The 17,929-nt window shown below is 44.2% G+C and overlaps 1 protein-coding gene across 4 annotated transcripts in view; it reads right to left on the reverse strand.

Moving 5' to 3' along the window:
• Window positions 1-17,929, reverse strand: part of gse1b (Gse1 coiled-coil protein b) — a 188,122-nt gene that overhangs the window by 100,452 nt on the left and 69,741 nt on the right. For all 4 annotated transcript variants that reach the window (XM_046031919.1, XM_046031918.1, XM_046031920.1 and 1 more), the window contains exon 3: window positions 16,438-16,579. In XM_046031919.1, coding sequence (XP_045887875.1) covers window positions 16,438-16,579 — 142 coding nt within the window. The remainder of the gene's footprint in view (window positions 1-16,437; window positions 16,580-17,929) is intronic.

The following is a 17,929-nucleotide window of genomic DNA, read 5'->3' on the forward strand; positions in this document are numbered from 1 at the left end:
TGTGTGTGTGTGTGTGTGTGTGTGTGTGTGCAGTGATGTGAGGACAGCCTAGCTTCCATGCTGTGCCCAGTAATATATTGAATGAATGAAGGAAATGGGATAGAACAGATGATATGTTTAGATAACACCAGTGTGTGTGAGTGATTGTGAGCTGTGTCCTTTCCTTCAACACCATGACTATATGTCAAGTATATGCGTATATGTGTGCCCAGGCATGTGTTTGTCCCATCATTTTCTCCTCTGATGACTGACCCCTCACCTTCATTCCCACCTCTGGACCCTGCAACAATTGGCCCATTGAGGCCCAGGGGCCCCTTTGGCCCCTGAGGGGGTGTGTGGTTGTGATAGAAGACCAGCCATGGCAGTCTGATCCTGAGCTGAGCTAACAGGATTAGAGGAGCCAGGGCTAAAGAGGGGAGGAGTCCCCCATCTGTGTCTCTTGGGGATCAGAAATGACACTCAGCCTCAGCAGATGCCCTTAGATCTGCAGAAAACTATCTGCGAATACAGATTCAAAGGTGGGAGTGAGAGAGTAGCTGCAGACTTTCCATTTTCCTCTGAATCCTCAGAACAGAAGTGAAAATCTTGAACGTGACTGAAAATCACACACACAACTCTTTTTTTCAAGGCCCCCTAGGAAGACACTTCCCTTAACTTCAACTGCTCCCAGTGGCCAACATTGTGTTTACTGGGGAGGGAAAATTGTCTTTGCATGAATAGTGAAGTAGTTGTCCTTAATAGATCTCTCGGGGACCGATTGGTTAAAATGATTAAGACCTGCAGAGCTCATGGAGGATGAATCTGATGCAATCGACAACCTAAAACCAAATCAAACCACTACAGACCAGTTTACATGTGGCTCTAATGACGGCTGGCTAAATCACATTGGATTAATGAATTTAGGGAGTCTCTAATCAAATCTGTATGATCTGGCAACAAGACTGACATCCGCGTGTGTGTGTGTGATTATGGATGTGAGTGTGTATTGATAACAAGCGGAAATAAATCCATATGGAGCCAGGCGAGGCAGAGAAATTCTGTCTACATGCTTCTGATGCAGACTGAAACAGGGTGTCAGGGTTTTTCCGAAATGTAATAATAAACATGAAGACATCAAAGTGTTGGGAGGAGAGAAAAGGAGAAAGTAGGAAGCGAGGGGTAGAAATGAGAGGACTTGCTTGTATGTATGTGTATGAGAGTGCATGCATGCATGCATTCATGATTGCACATCTGGCAGCCCAAAGAGTAAGGATCCACAGTGACCCTATTTAGCTCACCATAATATACTCTCATTAACACCCAGTTTGTGTGTGTGTGTGTGTGTGTGTGTGTGTGTGTGTGTGTGTGTGTGTGTGTGTGTGTGTGTGTGTGTGGGCACGCGCACACATGCGTGTTATTCTAGCTGCTTCTCCCATTATGCTGTGTTTAAACATGAGAGAGCTCTTTGAGACAAGAGAGAGCTGCATGAGGGGATCAAACAACCACACATACACAATCACAGTCAAGTACACACACACACACACTTAAGCGTGCTTATACATATACAATCTCACACACCGACATGCACACGCACACACATACAGTATGTGAAAGACACAAAAATGCAACACATTTCCCCCCCTACTGCTCTGATTAATAAAGGTCAATTAGCAATTATAATTTCCATATTTAATCAGTCCCCTGTGGTGGCGCTCTATGGCCTGAGCTTTGACAACTGGCTCTCTCTCCCCCTCTCTTTCTCATCCGCTGCTCTCGCTCTCCATCTTTTGCTTTATGTCACGCTCCTCCGCTCTTCCCATCTCCTACGTCATTAACATCTGAGCATCCCTCCCTTTTCCTCCTCCTCCTCTACCAGCCCCTCCCTTCTTACAGTGTCATCCCTCTATCCGCCCCTCCCCCTTCTCTCTCTATCTTTCCTCCCTTCCTCTGTCCCTTTTTCTCTCTCTCTCTGATGAATGCCTCCCCTCATTAATCTTGATGTTTTTCCTCTTGCTGTGTTCTTCCACAGGCCTTCAAACCTCTCGCTAATTGCAATTAATCACAGAGAGAAACAGATGCTGGGAACAAAGGCAACCTGGGGGGGCCATGAGTCTGTACATGTGTGTGTGTGTGTGTGTGGGGGGGGGGGGGGGGGATCAGTGTGCACGTATCCTCATATGTGTACAACAGGCTGGGGATTTGATGAAGCTGTCAGTCAGGGTGCCACAAAAACGTTGGGTGCCTGTGGACATCAACCTTGAGTTGCGTGTGTATGTGGTGGGTTTGGGGGGTGTTAGGAGGAGCGTGAGTGCTTAAATGTGGTTGATTTTTGTGTGTCGTATAGTATGGGTCAGACCCTGTCACAGCTTGTCGTAGCCCAACCGCACTGTGTGGCGGGGACAATGAGAGCTCATAAAAAAGATAATGACATGAGTAAGTGGACAACAGGAGAGCAAAGAGGAAAAAAGAGCAGCAGCTTCTTGCTTTAACAAGTCTGCAAATAGCTGCTCTATCTGTAGTTCAACTTATATTGTACCTCTGTGACACTCATCTGTCATTTCTGAGTGAAGACCGCCACACAAACAACAGCCAACGGTACTATTAAAAAACAAACGCTGTAAAAATTACAATTCAGCATGTTCCTTCCTTCCCTGTCTGATGTTTACTTGAACATGACGATTACTAAACTCCAGGCAGTGTTATTTTATTCCACCTGCAGAGATTAATCACAGACTATTTTTTTCTTTTTTCCTATCCATCCTCTCTCTCCCTCCCTCCTTCAGATTTATGTCGTCATTGCTGGGCCTTCTGTTTTGAAAATCCACATTGAGAACACACACTATGTACATACACACATACACCGTTCAGCAGAATCAGAGAGAGGAGAGAGAGAGAAAGTGAAAGTGTGTGTGTGTGTGTGTGTGTGTGTGTGTGTGTGTGTGTGTGTGTGTGTGTGTGTGTCAGGCGATATTATGCATCACAGCTATCTGCATCACTTATCAGCCACAAGGAGGCAGACAAAAAAGGCTCCTGGAAAACACAGACACTCAAAACAAAATGGAGAAGAAATGAAATGAAACCACAAGTCATATTTTCCACTGGGCCCATGCATGCGATAATGCATGCACACACGCACACCTAAGAAGCATAGACTCAAACTACAATACTCAAACTAGACATGAGCGTGGATAAACCCATCAAATAATCAGTGGGAGGCGATACAGGGAAAAGATGCGAGGCTCTGCTATGTTTTAACACAAGCCTGTTATGCTCCAAATCCACTCCAGGAACGTAGCAGAATGTCCAACACAATAGACTCCAGTTCCACAGATAACAGACGACAGCTTCTTTTCTCCCGTCACTAGGAGAGGATCATTCTAAGTAGCTTTGAGCCCCTGCATATGGGGCATCAGAGAGACAATAATGAAATCAAGCTGATCTGATATGTTCTCTAGGATTATCACAATACGGTGACCCCTACATAACCCTGGGCACACACCATCAGGCTCCAACTGCAAGATCTGAGAGATAGCAGGGCTAAAAAAAAAAAAAAAAAGGAGGAACGGAAAGGAGGGGAGTTTAAGATGGAGAGATGGGAAGGGAGGCCGTGTAAAGAGTGTAGCACCTCATAAATTGCTGAGAAGACCTGAAGCAGGTGCTGTGTTAAGGCTCTAGGAGGTGTGGGCCTACCCCATGCCCTTTCTCTCTCTTGTATTCTTTCTCTACCTCACGTAATCACAATATAGCACAAATCCGACAATGCATCATTGGCTCCTCTAAAGGGATAAGAAGAACGAAGAAATGAAGAGTGTTACAGAAAAAATAAACTGGCGGATAATGAGGAATAGGAAAGGTCTATCTGTGTCTATCTATTTCTCTCCTCATGTATACATAGTGTCAATGAGTCATTGATAATGACAGCACAGCATACACAGCTAGGCCCTGCACCTCTGTTCTGCAGCAGCTTCATCTGTCACTGCTGCTGTCACACTTCAAAGCCCAAAGCATATTGAGCTGTTTTTCCATTTCTAGTAAAAGTAGAGTGGGAGGAGACCTTTACTGAGAGCCTTGAGGAAGCTCTATTAAGTCTCTACTGTTCTTTTCCTGACAAATCTTACAACTTCAAGAAATGACAAAGCCTTCTTCCTAAAACAACACCCACCCCTCGCATATACACCAACCCAGTCTCTTGACAATTCCTTCCCAGCAGGCTCCACTCAGCCTTTATTCATTTTTTATATATCACCTCCTGTGAGTCTATTGCTCGGCACGCAGCAATCGCTGCACTTAACCCATTATGCAAGGTAACGCTCCCTAGATTGGTCGCTCCCTCCCCGGGATAAATTATTAACTTCCTCCACATCTCGCCATTTATCACCGAGCCCCATCGAGCAGAACGGGAGAACCATTGCTCATATCCATGGCAACAAGGGCCCATTTGTGCAGCAGTTGAATACTGCTGATGGTGAGGGGAGAGATGAGGAAGAAAGAACACAAATAAGACCTGCTTTTATCAAGCTCTCTAGTGTTAGCATCATATCAGGCTCTTCTCTTTGCACTTTATTTTCCTTCGTCTTCTACAGTTATCCCTTTTTGTACAACCTCTATGTGCTGCCCCTCGCCTCTTCCTCGCTTGCTCCTCTCGCCACCCAGTCGTCTCCTCAAGTCTGAGATGGCAGCAGTATGGGTAATTAGATCAGAGCTTTTCTCTCATCTCCATGGAGATGAATCATACAGTCAGGGTGACAGTCTGAGCTTTAGCACTACGTGGTAACCTAATCAGAACGTTTGAACCCGAGCCAGAGAGGCAGCATAACCTAATAATACCAGCATGAACCTGCAGTGACCTGCATCCCTGTGCACAGCAGTGTACACAGACAGGGGTGACGAGCAGGTCTGGTTAAACACACCAGGTCACATCCCAGGCTGTGCTTGTGTGTGTCATTGTGTGTGTGTGTGTGTGTGTGTGTGTGCGCATGCATATGCGCTTGAGTGAGTGTTGGAGCTTGAGAGGAGAAAGACCTCACAGGTGTCCTAATTCATGAGGAGTCGCAGCTCATGAATAATTAAACATAAAATGCAAATGTACGCCTTTGATCATTTACATTCATGTCTAACAGCATTAATTAATCAAACAAACCTTTTCTTTATCCCCAGTGGAATAGGAAAAAAAACTGTCAAAGCGCACAAACACGTACACACACACACACACACACACACAAGCACAAAGGCAGACAAGTATCCAAAAAAGAAAACCCACACAGTAAACAAGTTTACTAATCACACCATTTACCCACATCTGAAGAAACAAAATTCTGTGTGCTGAGCAAGTTAGCAGTGTTGAACCTTGGACAAACCACACAGTGAAGGTGACTTAGTATCTCTTCATGTGAGATTACTCTAATCTCCTCTCATAGCTACACCCACTGTAAGCTAATGGAGTTTGCACAAATCACAGAGCGATGTAAGTATAAGCTCTTTGTTGAACGATGACCACATGTGTTTCTGTGACAGTAAGAACGCTTAGTTGTTACTAAGTCTCAGCAGCAGATACAGGTTGTACTGTAATTTCTGCCACAATATAACATACACAAGCATACATCAACATAGTCACGGGCAAACGCATGCATGCAAACTAACTCATACAGCATGATAAACAATGCAAAGAGAGATGGGCTCCGATTCTCCTGTTCGAGTGTGAGACAGATGGTTGCTAATGACTGTGATGGATAACACAAAAACACAAGTAAATGCAAATACACACAGAGGCTGATCTGGATTTCATAGGCTTTTTGATATGCTCACTCTGAGAGATGGACCTTATAAAACAGCCACTTTTCAGCTGACCTCTTGTTTATAGCAACAGTATCATACACAGAGGGAACGCTCTTAAGAACAAAACAGGTCTGCCTCCCTCCTCCTTCCTATCCGTCCAGATCTCAGTGTCCGTTTTTTTTCTCGATTAGCGGTCTCCTCCTTTGCTTAACCTGCCGCCTTCCCAAACCAACTCCCCTCTTTCCCCCTAATAAGTCTGTTCGTATGCTGTGCACACTTGTAGAGGCCTCACACACAGACTCCGATACACACACAGCCAAACGCCATGACTCCCTGCCAGCTCCACTCCCCTCCTGTCACACCCTTCTGTCATCAATTTCTCCTCAGTAACAGAGAGAGGTACGTCTGACTTATGGAGGATATCAATATATCCAACATAAAAGGGAGGAGGGCGGGGCACACACCTCAGGCTTCTTTTAGGACACCTCGTAAAGCTAAATGATAGTTGAAGGGGACGAGAGATGGAGGGGAAGGCGGGCAGAGAGAGAGAGAGAGAGAGAGATGGAGGGAGGAAAAGCGAGTGCAGGTTGTTAATGTGATGGCAGAGGGCCGTAAATAACTAAGATACAGATCTACAGCATGCACTTGATGTTTGCGGGTGAGGTATGCCTCTGTGTGGACGGTAGTACTAACAAGGTTAAAAGGGACTGAGTGGGACTGAGCAATCACCTGCTGTGTACAGTATGTGTGCATTTGACGATTTACGTGCCATCCACTGGCTGATCAGTGGATTTATGCCTTACTGCCAGTGTCCGAAGTGTCTACTGCTGGGCTGTAAATACCTGTCCATCTCCACTGACATTGCCAAGCTGTCCATAAACCTGTCCCCTAGGACAGTTTCAGTCTCACAGGACAGGACTGGCTAAGCAGCCATTAAACTATCAGTTTACACTTTGCAGGAAGAGTGGGGTGCGAGGGCGTGGCAGTGTGTGCTTCTAAATATTCATGATGCCGTTAAAGGAGCTGTTAAACCAGTTTTCTCTGCGGTTATTGTAAACGGATCACATCGCACTATGGTTAGGCCTTTGACACACACACACACACACACACACACACGTGCAGCTGTACAGATACAGTTGCTGACACACACACACACACACACACACAGAGGTGATTCAGAATGAGGTCAAGGAGTCAGTGTTGAACTGTGGAGAGGATCAATAGAGCTCTGAGTGTTTGTGCACCTCTTGCCTCCCTCCCACATTTTGTATGCCTTTTTGAGATCTCTCATCTATCTCGTCCTCTTGCATTCTCCCTTGTTATTCTCATAAACAAATCCACCACTTCCAGCACACATTCAGTAGAGCAGCCATTACAACAGGGTATCTGTAAAAAAATCAAACATAATCACCCACAAATGCACAGAAATGCAAGCACTTGTCTGCTGTCTGCCATCTCTGCTGTGTGGTATAGCTGTCTGCACTGTACGAGCGTATCTGGATGTGTCCCAGGGGCTGTGTTCACTCTTCTGTGGGAGATCTATGGCTGGTGACTCAAACTCACTGGCACCCCACTAGCAATAGCCCGGATGTGATAGGCAGATGAAAAGAGAACAAGGCAGTGACAGAACGACAAGCAGAGGAGAGGCAGAGAACATGTAAAGGACAAAATGCTTTCTTCCCTGGTTGGGAGCATCTCATTTTTTTCTCATTAGGGGAACTCATCTGAGCTCAGAGGATAAAAGGAGGACTGATAGCCGGTATTTCTCTCTCACTCCATCTAACCCTCTCCCTCTTTTTCTCCCACTGTGCACACGCCACCTAATTAATTACACCCTACCATTGCTTTGCTACAACAACCACTGCCGGCTAATTAACAGCACGCCTCAGTCATGACCCCACTTCAAGGGTTCTGGATGTGTGTGTGTGTGTGTGTGTGTGTGTGGGTGAGTGGTGGGGAGGTAAGATGGAGAGATGGAGGGGGAGAAAGAGAAATATGTGTGTGATACGCAGAGAGAGAAAGCAAAAAGCAGGAGGAGAAAGAAAGAGAGAAGAAGAGGTTGGGTAAAGAGACTGAAAGAAACAAATGAAGAACTGGTGAGAACAGGTAAAAAGGGAATACAGAAATGACGAGCACTTTCATGTGACAGACAGATGCTCAAAAGTAGAGAGGGTGTGAACAGATAAGGGGGAGCACCTCCTCTCCACGCCCAGCTGGACGCTATCAGCCAGGCTGGAGCCAGAGAGGCTGGTGGAGAGTCCCAACTATGGGGTGTTTCACCCCGGACACGTCACTCCCAATCCCCCCTGAGCCTGCCTGAGCCTGGACAGACCTTGGTGCTGCCAAACCAGGCTCCATGTCTCCTACTGCCCCAAACACACTCATACTGATCGTATCAGAGAGAAAAATGGAGCGAGACAGGGCTTAAAAAAAACACACATAGCCTGTACAAGATGAAAACCACGTACACCACATGTAACATCCTCATGGTTGAATTGAGAGTGAGAGAAGTGAAGAGAGAGGGACGGAGAGGGAGGGAGCTATAATTTGTTTAGTGTATGTGATTGTTTTAGCATTAGGTCATATTATTCTTCACCCACGTCACACACAGAGAATTGAAGCCCAGTGGGGCAATCATAACATTAATAGTGCTTGACTGGGCCAAGACAGACACACAGACAGACACACACACACACACACGTGTTTCCTGTGTATCTGTTCAACGGTTTATGTAGAGAATGAGGACAGAAGGGTGGGGAATGAGAAGATGAGGTGAAACACAGAAAAGGGGACCACAGAGGAAGTAACATATATAAGAACAGGAAAATATAGTTAAATGAAGATGTGCCAGAGAGACAGAAATGTCACAGAATTTAACAATGCTCAAAGATTATAGTATTAACTATATTAACTATTAATCCCCTGACAAAATGAATCTTATGAGTGCTTAATTATTATTGTTTAAGATATTATGAAATACATCCATGTAAATATAAGACTGAATGTGAATTAACATTTCCTGCATCTAGTTCTGCCAACTAAAAAAGGTTTGTGCTGCACACAAGACTAAATCCTCATATTTCATCTTGTAAAATAAAAAGATCAGTATAATTATCTTGCTTTAGGTTGGTACCAGGAAGAAGTAATAATTTAAGTTAAGGGAAGCTAAAAGAAGTAATTTAAATAATATATTTCTGTCAGGTAATTGGAAATTGTTTATGCAGTGGTTGATCACATGGGGGATTATTTAAATAGCTTAGAAAGAAGCTATTGGGCAGGATAAGTTAATACTCCAACTTTGTAAATGCAATATTTGTGCACATAGGTGGTAGAACAGAACAGAAAAGAGGTGATTGTACATTTTCATAGGTCTGTTTTTCCATATTGCTATAATAGAAAAATGTGACATCTCTATACGGTCACCGGAAAACCATAAATGAAATATGTAGAAAAAAAAGAGGACAACAGAAAGAAAAGAGTGAGAGTGAAACAGAATGGATGAGTAATGGGCCAACAGCAGAGAAGAGAGGCCATGTTCGCTGTCAGCCATTAACATGGCCAGGACTAAATTATTCACTGCACTTACACAAGCCTGGGCTTACTCAGACTAAAGAGGGCTCTGTGTGTGTGTGTGTGTGTGTGTGTGTGTGTGTGTGTGTGTGTGTGTGTGTGTGTGTGTGTGTGTGTGAATGAACACTGGTTTGTAGGAGGAGGTGAAGGAGGATTCCTTTAAAGATGGGGCTCAGTATTGCCATCCTGTGGCTAGAACAAGTAAGATACTACAAACAAACCCTTTCTATTAGAAGCTATGCACACGCACACACACACGCGAACCAGAATAAGAATATGGGCTTAAATGAGTCTGAAAAACACGCATGCAAACAGCGTACAAAGCTCTAACCTTTAGATGCCCTTTTGAGTGTAATGTTCAGTAACAAGCACAGACATATGCATAAACATACAAGCGCATACACTGCACACAAACCTAAAAAGACAAGGGGTAACAGAGAACCGTTTTGTGTAAAGGAAGCTGATTTCCATGCAGCCTGCTGGTTTAATATGGAACAGGAGAGACAGGTTAGCAGGAGCAGCTGGGCAAACAATACAACCTCACCTGGAGTCATTTACATGGATTGTGTGTGTGTGTGTGTGTGTGTGTGTGTTTGTGTGCGGTTGTTATGTTGAGAGGGGTGTCTCCTGTTGCTGTTCTTCATCATGTTCATTAAAGTGCCGTTGGCAAGGAAACCGGGGGGGGGATCACAGTTTCAGGTAAGAGCAAGACGAAATGGGTAAGAAAAGGCGGGTGTAGCAGGGATGGTTGGAGGGAGATGGAGGAGGGAGTTAACAGAGGGGAGGCAAAGAGCATGTGACAGTGCGACCCATGCCTCCCACTGACAAGCTTTATTACAGTCCCACCTGCAGCGCGACAGCAAAAAGCACTTAGCCCCAGACTTGTCGCCTGCTAGTGGAGGACAGTTTGAGAGGGAGAGAAGGAGAGAGCAGAAAGGATCGGAGGCAGCGAGGGTGGAGGTGGAGACTGGGAGGCTGGGTGGGTGGAAGGGATGATTGAAGTCATAGGGTTACAGAAAGGGAGGGAAAGAAAAGGAGATACGTGAAGGAGTGGGGAAGGAGAAAAAACAAAAGGAAAGGAATATATCAAATATTTCTCAGTTGGTAAGCCAACAGAACTGATAAAAACTCAAACACTTTCCTCTGTATAAAACATCCTCTCTTTCCCTCATACCCAAAATATGGATTGATTTCAGCTCTATAGTTCATTTGAGCTTGTAGTTTGTTGTGGTGTTGTATTACCTTGTAAAGTTTTCCAATTTTTGTCCATCTGCTGAAAATAAAAAGAGACAGATACAAACACATGCACTGCGCAGCCTGCCGCCAGCTGTGCGAGTGTGCGGGCAGTCAGGCTTAATCCTGCTTGAACACCTGTTTCCTGTTGAAAGTGGGTTCAAAGGTCAGAGTCTGGAGGTCTCTCACTAAGTGGTCATCTTTTTCAGGGCTACTGCTGAAACATGTCTGCAACCTGACCTCCCTGTTCTACACCGAGCCTTAACCTCACATCGGGTGGCCTCACCAAGGCCTAAATATAACTTCTACCGAGCCAAAAAAGTAGAACTCTTTGGTCCATGTTGCACAAGGCTGAGGATAGGTAGGATGCAGCTAAATATTCAGTCGTAATAACATAACACACTTTCAGATGCTTTTTGCTGTCATCATTTAGTGCTACTCGTGCAATCTGTGAGAAGGAAATAATTAAGGGGATGAAATGAAGACAGGTTTATTAGTTCCATGAACAGCGACAGCTCGCATCTATTAGCGCTCCAGTCTGCTGATGTATTTGCTGATGAGCTATGGCCAAGTAATGACATGCTCCCCTTGCTGTGGATCTATAGGTCTATCCCAAAGTCTACTTTTTCTGGCTCCCAGGCTCTGGATGGAAAACCAGAGTCACTAAATCAAACCCATCCGGAGGGAAGGCGAGAGAGTTAGAGTGAGAGAAAGAGAGGTAAAAAAAGAGAGTGAGGGGGAGAGAGGGGGTTAACGGCCTGTTTCTCAGCCTTTCGGAGAGAGGAATGTGTTGGAAAGGGTACAAATCAACCAGAAGTGACTACACAATAAGGTCAGTGTGATCAGAGGAGAATCCTGACTCAAATACTAGACACACACAAACACACACAGAAACAAACACATTAAGCACACACATGCAAACACAGTGAGTGATTGAGTCAGGGCATAACCCCGTACCCATCCTTTGAGTGGCTAATAACTATGGCACAATGCCAAACCCACCGTCTCCTGACTATATCCCCCATGCCCGCCAGGACTGGCGCCACACTGCAGAACAGAGCTCTGTTTCTCAAAAATCCTGTGATCATGACATTACTGAATTACTCAGATAGATGGATGAAAAAACAGCCACACAGGCCATCCAGCTCGCTTGCCCCCCGAAGAAAAGATATAATGGAACAGACAATGGAAACACTGTGAATTAATATTTGTTTGTTGAGACTGCTTCCCCTCACTTAGCGCACACACACACACACACCTCAACACCCACCCTGCTGGACTGGAAAAAGAGGGCAGTGAGGTGGCGCTCTGCCAAGAATGGTGCTGCCAAGAGACTTGGTATACGCTGGTCTCCAGTGGCATTTTAATCACACACACATACACACACACTTCCATCTGCTGTGCTTCATGGGAGCAGTGGCAATCTTGTCAGTGTCACTCGAAGTTAGCCCACCCTCCTGCCATCCCAACTGAGAGAAACAAAAGAAAAGAAGAAAAGAGAGGGAGTGGTGGGGGGGAGGGGCAAGCAGTGGCATTCCTCTCCATGCCTCCTCTGTCACCCTCTCAGTCTCTTTCTCCAAACACATCCCATGTCGTCTCTCCATTCAGCATCCTTGTCCTCGTCTCCCCATCCTCCCCATACCTTCCTTCCCCACCTCCCAGCACACTGCTTCTTACATCCCTCTGCTCTATTCATTATGTGCACTGCTACGGTCATCCCTCCACCTGCTGTTCTGTTCTCAGAACGAAAGATACAGAGATGGGCACCTGTAATCACCCCCTCATGGACAGACTGTTCCTTATTCAGTGTGTGTGTGTGTGTGTGTGTGTGTGTGTGTGTGTGTTACCGCAGTATATGTACTCTTGTAACATGGGTGTTTGAGAATTGAAACTGCTGTGTTCTCCATGCAAGACTCTTAATGTGAAACGTTAACCACAGCGGCTAAAGCAGCCTCTCAGACATTGATCCTCCTCCCAAGCAAATGTGGGTTGCCGGGTACTGTGAATTACCCCCCTCTGTGCCCCAACAAGCACCCACACCCCATCTTCAGCGGTGCGCCATGCTCCCACGGTGGGTAATTGTAATTGTATTGAACTGGCCAGCAGCCAAGCGCACATGACTGCCAAGTACAGCTGTGCCATTGCAATCAAAACACACTCACAGCTTATCTCATGACAATCATCAGCATGCGCAATTCCAAGGCACACACATATATGCACACACACAACAAACATAAACATACATATCTCTAAATGTATTTGCTCAGTATGACAAGATCGAGGAGAGAAGACTGATGAAACAATAGAATGGAACAATAAATGTTGAGAAAAGCTAAACTCACAAGAGGTAAGAGCGAAAAACTGTGACAAAAAAGTGCAGACAAAGAAGAGCATAATGGTACACATTTCCTCATCGTATATTCTGCGCTTTGTATTAGCCCTTTATGTCCCTCTCTCCATTAAATATCAGTACAGACAGTACAGCAGAGGGAGGTTTCCCTTTTCCTTCACAATTAACAGTGATTTATTGACTGTGTGGTTGTTTTGAGCCTGAGCGACTGATGATGAAGTATTCAGCAAATGTATTTACGGGTCCACGAGCCTGAAGCACACTGTGGTCAGCCCAGATGTCACATCCTCTCCACTCCAGTCTGGTTCCTGTCTGATAGGGGCTCTTGATGGGACGCAATATGTTGGGACATTTGAAATGAGTTTGTTTTAAACCTTTCTCATCTGATTACATTAGATCTCCTCAACTCTCTCTCACAGACTGACATTCACAATTAACCATATCCAACGTCTTGAACACTGCGATGTTCCCTCTCTCTGTACACCACTGGTCAAAGAAAACATTTCAGTTAGAGCCGTGAACATGAAAGGGAAAGAAAGTGATTCTAAACAAGGATTACTGATATTTGAAATCAACTGCCAAACAAACACACCCCTCCCTTAAGTGCTCCCTCAGAAGCTCCGCCAGTGTATAGAACTCTCTCTCCCACTGCCCCCCTCCCTCCATCACTCCTGTGCATGAGCACTAACGCCACCTGTTGCTAATTGGCTGGAACAACGTTGCATGGAAAGGTCCACACCACTTTCTTTGTTTTCCAAATAAATATCTGCTGACATTTAACAAAAAGTGAATTGGATTACAATCACTTACTATCCCTTTAAGCCAAATATTCTCCCAGACACACAATTAAAAACCAGTGGACAGCAGGAGTGCGTAACATTAGCTGTCTCTTTAGCCTTAGTTTAATTGTTGTATATGGGGCCCGGTTAATGATTTAAACACAACAGTCTTCATGACTGAGATCATGACTGATTGTGCACCTCTGTACTCTATGCGAACACCGCAAGCGTGTCTTGTGTCACGTTTTTAGCCTGAGTGGAGGAAATGGGCCGTGTCCTGTCAGTGTGAGCCGCAGCTTAACACGCATGATGGAGAGTACTTAAATAACTCATGAAAACCTTGTTCTCAGCCCACACTAGACCACTGGGAGGAACGTTTAGTCTTCTACATGGGTGTGTGTGTCTGTGGATGTGCGGTGGACCCCTTTGTCATGACTGTTCAACCAAGTGTCTTCAGCTTGCATTGTGGTTGAGCTAGTGTGCCTGTGTGTGAGTTTGGCTGGTAAGAGAGCTTGAGATGAGTTCCTGTAAACGACAGGGGGGCCCTCACAGCTAAACAGAAATAGCCTTAGAGAAAAGAAAGAAAGAGGCCTGAGCAGGAGGGAGCGGTGAGCAAGAGAGAAATATAAAGCGGGAGACAAAGTGAAAGAAAAGGAGGTGGAGAGTTAAGAAAATTAGATTTACAAAACTCCCGTATTTATAAGTGTAAACATTTGTGTAAAACTGAGAGGAAGACAGAGACAAAGAAAGGGAATAGATACAGAGCGAAAAAGGCAGTCCAGCTACACTGATAAGAGGAGACAGCAGCACTTTCCACATAAATGCACTGAGCTCCAAAACCCACTGTAGTGATGGGCTCCCTCAGGGCATACTCACTCACACACACACACACACACACACACACGCCGTCCCTTGTTTTCTGCGCCTGTGCCTGCTTCATCATGACATCTTCCAACTCATCTCCCAGTCTCACTTTATCACAACCATCCTCTCCTTCACCAGCATCCCAACAACTTGCTGTCTGGCTGAACACTACACTGTATATGAAAAAGACCATAATTCATTGCTCTTGGTTGAGGTTGGTAGCAATAAGAAACAAACTGAATCAGTGGGTCCTGAAGTGGAACTTCAGATTAACAACAGAAGTCTCTTAAAAATCAAAAAGGAGAGCAAGATATGGTGTTTAGGCATTTGCATTTGTGTGTGAACACTGATGGATGTCAGTGCAGGGATGTTTGAGAGTCTTTGTGTACGTTCTGTGGACAGGTTGGGTTTGCTGGTTTGCATTTGCATTGATAATTAAAAGCTGTTGCTATTAAACAATAAATCCAAAGGGGGTGACGGGATCAGATCCCCTGCACATTTGCAAAACAAAATGCAGGGAAATATTATTATTATTATCTCATTATTATCTGATCTCACACAGCAGCATATATAGGCTGACTGTTGTAATGCCAAAAGATGGAAAACGAAGAATTAATCAAGTTTGCGTGAGGGGGTGATAGCTATTGTAGGTATATATAGATAAAATACAGTGGCAGTGGAGGTGGGTGGTAGAAGAGCTACAAGAGGATGATGGTGTCAGAAGATATGACGGTACAAGACTGAAAAGAAGAACTCCGTATACATTTTAGTCACTCTTCCATTTGAGTGTTAGAGCCAACTCAGACCTCATCTCATTCACTCCAGGGGTCTCACTACTTCCTGTGTTGCCACACAGCAGGGTCAGGAGAACACCTCACACACAGAAAAATGGAAACAGAGATAAGATGCCTGCTAAGTGAAGAGATATACATTAATAGGAAATGGTTTATTCTAACCAGAGAGTAACACGAGGGTCGGCCCGAGGAGACTGTGTTGTTCCTCTGCGGAAAAGTGCATTTAGTCAGAGTGCCTTTTCAGTCACAGCAGCACAGGAGTGGAACTCTGTCCCTCAGAACATCAGAGAACTCACCACATACACTCTGTTCAAAAAACATCTAAAAAATTGGTTCATAACACATCAGACATGTCAGCATTAATAAGAATATGTATCTTCCCTCAACCCAACTGTGCTACCACTTGTGTCTCTGCTGTGTCAATGTGTAGTATAATTTTTTTTTTAACCTAATGTCTGTATTATAGCAAACATGTACACTGTATTTATCAATAGGATTTGAAAAGTTATATCTGTTTTACTGCTCTTTTATATTTGTATTGTTCACTGTAATCTTCTTATTGTTTTTTTTTTTTTTTTTTTTTTTTTTTTTTTTTTTTTTTTTTTTTTTTTAGGTAGACAATTTTAAGATCTGTCCAGGGACAACGGATGAAAAATAGCCTTTTGGCTAATTCTGGTGCATTTGCAGCAATGTTAATTAATGTACACTGTCCCTGTCAAATAAACTAATAAATAAATAAATAAATAAATAAATAAGTAGTTGAATGATGAGAAACCAAAGCATTTACTGCCGAATATTCAGTTGTGATCACACATAAAGGTGAGATCAAGAAATGCAACATGAAACAGGACATACAGTGTGTTTCAGAACAGCAGCAGGGGTATTTAATTGCTGCGTTGTCTGTACTTACATCTGTCAAAGATCACATTGGTGTGAAGTGAAATGCAATGGATTGTATAGTAATATTCTATAAACAGGACATTATTATTTTAAGCTATGGCAACGGCTTAAAACAGAAGTAAAAAAGGCATTGGCCAAGGAGAGGAGAGAAAAAGACTAGACTGTATCTGGCCATTAGGAGTGCTATACTCACTGGACAGTGGGCATTCAGCTCGGTCAGCTTTCTCTGGCTCCAAGGTTACTGGTTGAGAAGGAGTGTGGTCACCTGGAGGCTGGGCGAGCCCAGAGTCCACCTCCTTACTGGCTCCAGCTGCACTCTCAATCACAGTAGACACCTGAAAGATGTAAAGACATAATTAACATATAAGAAACAAAGGAAGAATGTTTGCACTACGATGTCCTTTTGTAAGATCAAAATCAGAATTAGAATCGGGTTTATCATTAAGTTTTCACATACAAGGAATTTTGTTTCGGTACTTTCAATATTTCAACAATAAACACAGTTAAGAGGACACAAAAACTACTCCAGTTCAACTGAAGTCTAGAAAAATAAATAGAAAATAGAATATTTTTTAAATAAAAATAGGAACAAATATGCTCAAATTAAAAGTATCTACAATATATCTGTACAGTTTGTGCAGGAATGTGTAAAATATTGATCAAGGAATGTTCACAGTATGGAGTATGAAGAATATGTGCTGAGCTAATAATCCCAAAGATGTGCATTACTGGAACACATTTAGATTTGATTTAAAAACTGAACGTTAATGTAACATGTAGTGTCTGGAATGGAAGGGAGTGAGAGTCCGTGTCAATGAGGCCAGACAGGAAGAATAGAGGTGTAGTTAATTCATCACAACTGAATCAATGAGTGACTTCAATGTAAGTCCCCTACACTAATTACCAACAACTCAAGATATAGAGGTGCCCTGAAAATGTTACAGAATGAAAATTTCCAACCATTATTGAGGCGACAACAACAATATTGACATAATAATCAAATCTAAATAATGAAGACACGAACGGTGCAAATATATAGCAATTAACTGCTGATGTAGCCTGTCATTGGTGCAACCATTTTTAGCTGCTGTCACAGCACTCAGATTTCTGCTATAAAAAGACGACAACAACTAAAGGGGATGCAGCGCTGGGTGAAGAAGTGTCCCTTCCCAGAAGCGAAAGAGCTGCAAAACAGACAGACAGAATCAAAGACGACGAGAGATGGAGAGAGAGAGAGAAAGAGTTTTCCTGACAGGCCAAGTCTGTTTGGATGTGCTCTACTCCGCTCCCCTCCACAGCTGAAAGAGGAAAGAGGGATGAGTCTTCAAGAGAGAGACAAGCTGACCATGAAAAGCAGAGGGAGTAGCAGAGGGTGGCTGTCAGCGAGGGGAGAGAGAGAGAAGTGGGGGAGAGTTTAAAAGAGGCTGTGATGCCTCCCTCCACTGACGAGTAGCAGAGAGACAGGCAGGGGAGGTGCAGCACATCTTAAGACAAAAAGGCACCCTGGGCTTATGAAATATACATAGCTCTCAGCTGGAGACAGAGACACAGAGCGACAGAGCAGAGGAGGGCCCTGAAGACTGACGAGACTCCACTACCCCTCCTAAACACACACTGCTAAAAATAAAACACACAGACACATTCCTAATGACTTCTCATGAGGAGCCCGGGGGGGGGGGGGGGGG

The sequence above is a fragment of the Micropterus dolomieu genome, linkage group LG20 (genome assembly GCF_021292245.1).
Source record: "Micropterus dolomieu isolate WLL.071019.BEF.003 ecotype Adirondacks linkage group LG20, ASM2129224v1, whole genome shotgun sequence".
NCBI classification, from domain to species: domain Eukaryota; kingdom Metazoa; phylum Chordata; class Actinopteri; order Centrarchiformes; family Centrarchidae; genus Micropterus; species Micropterus dolomieu.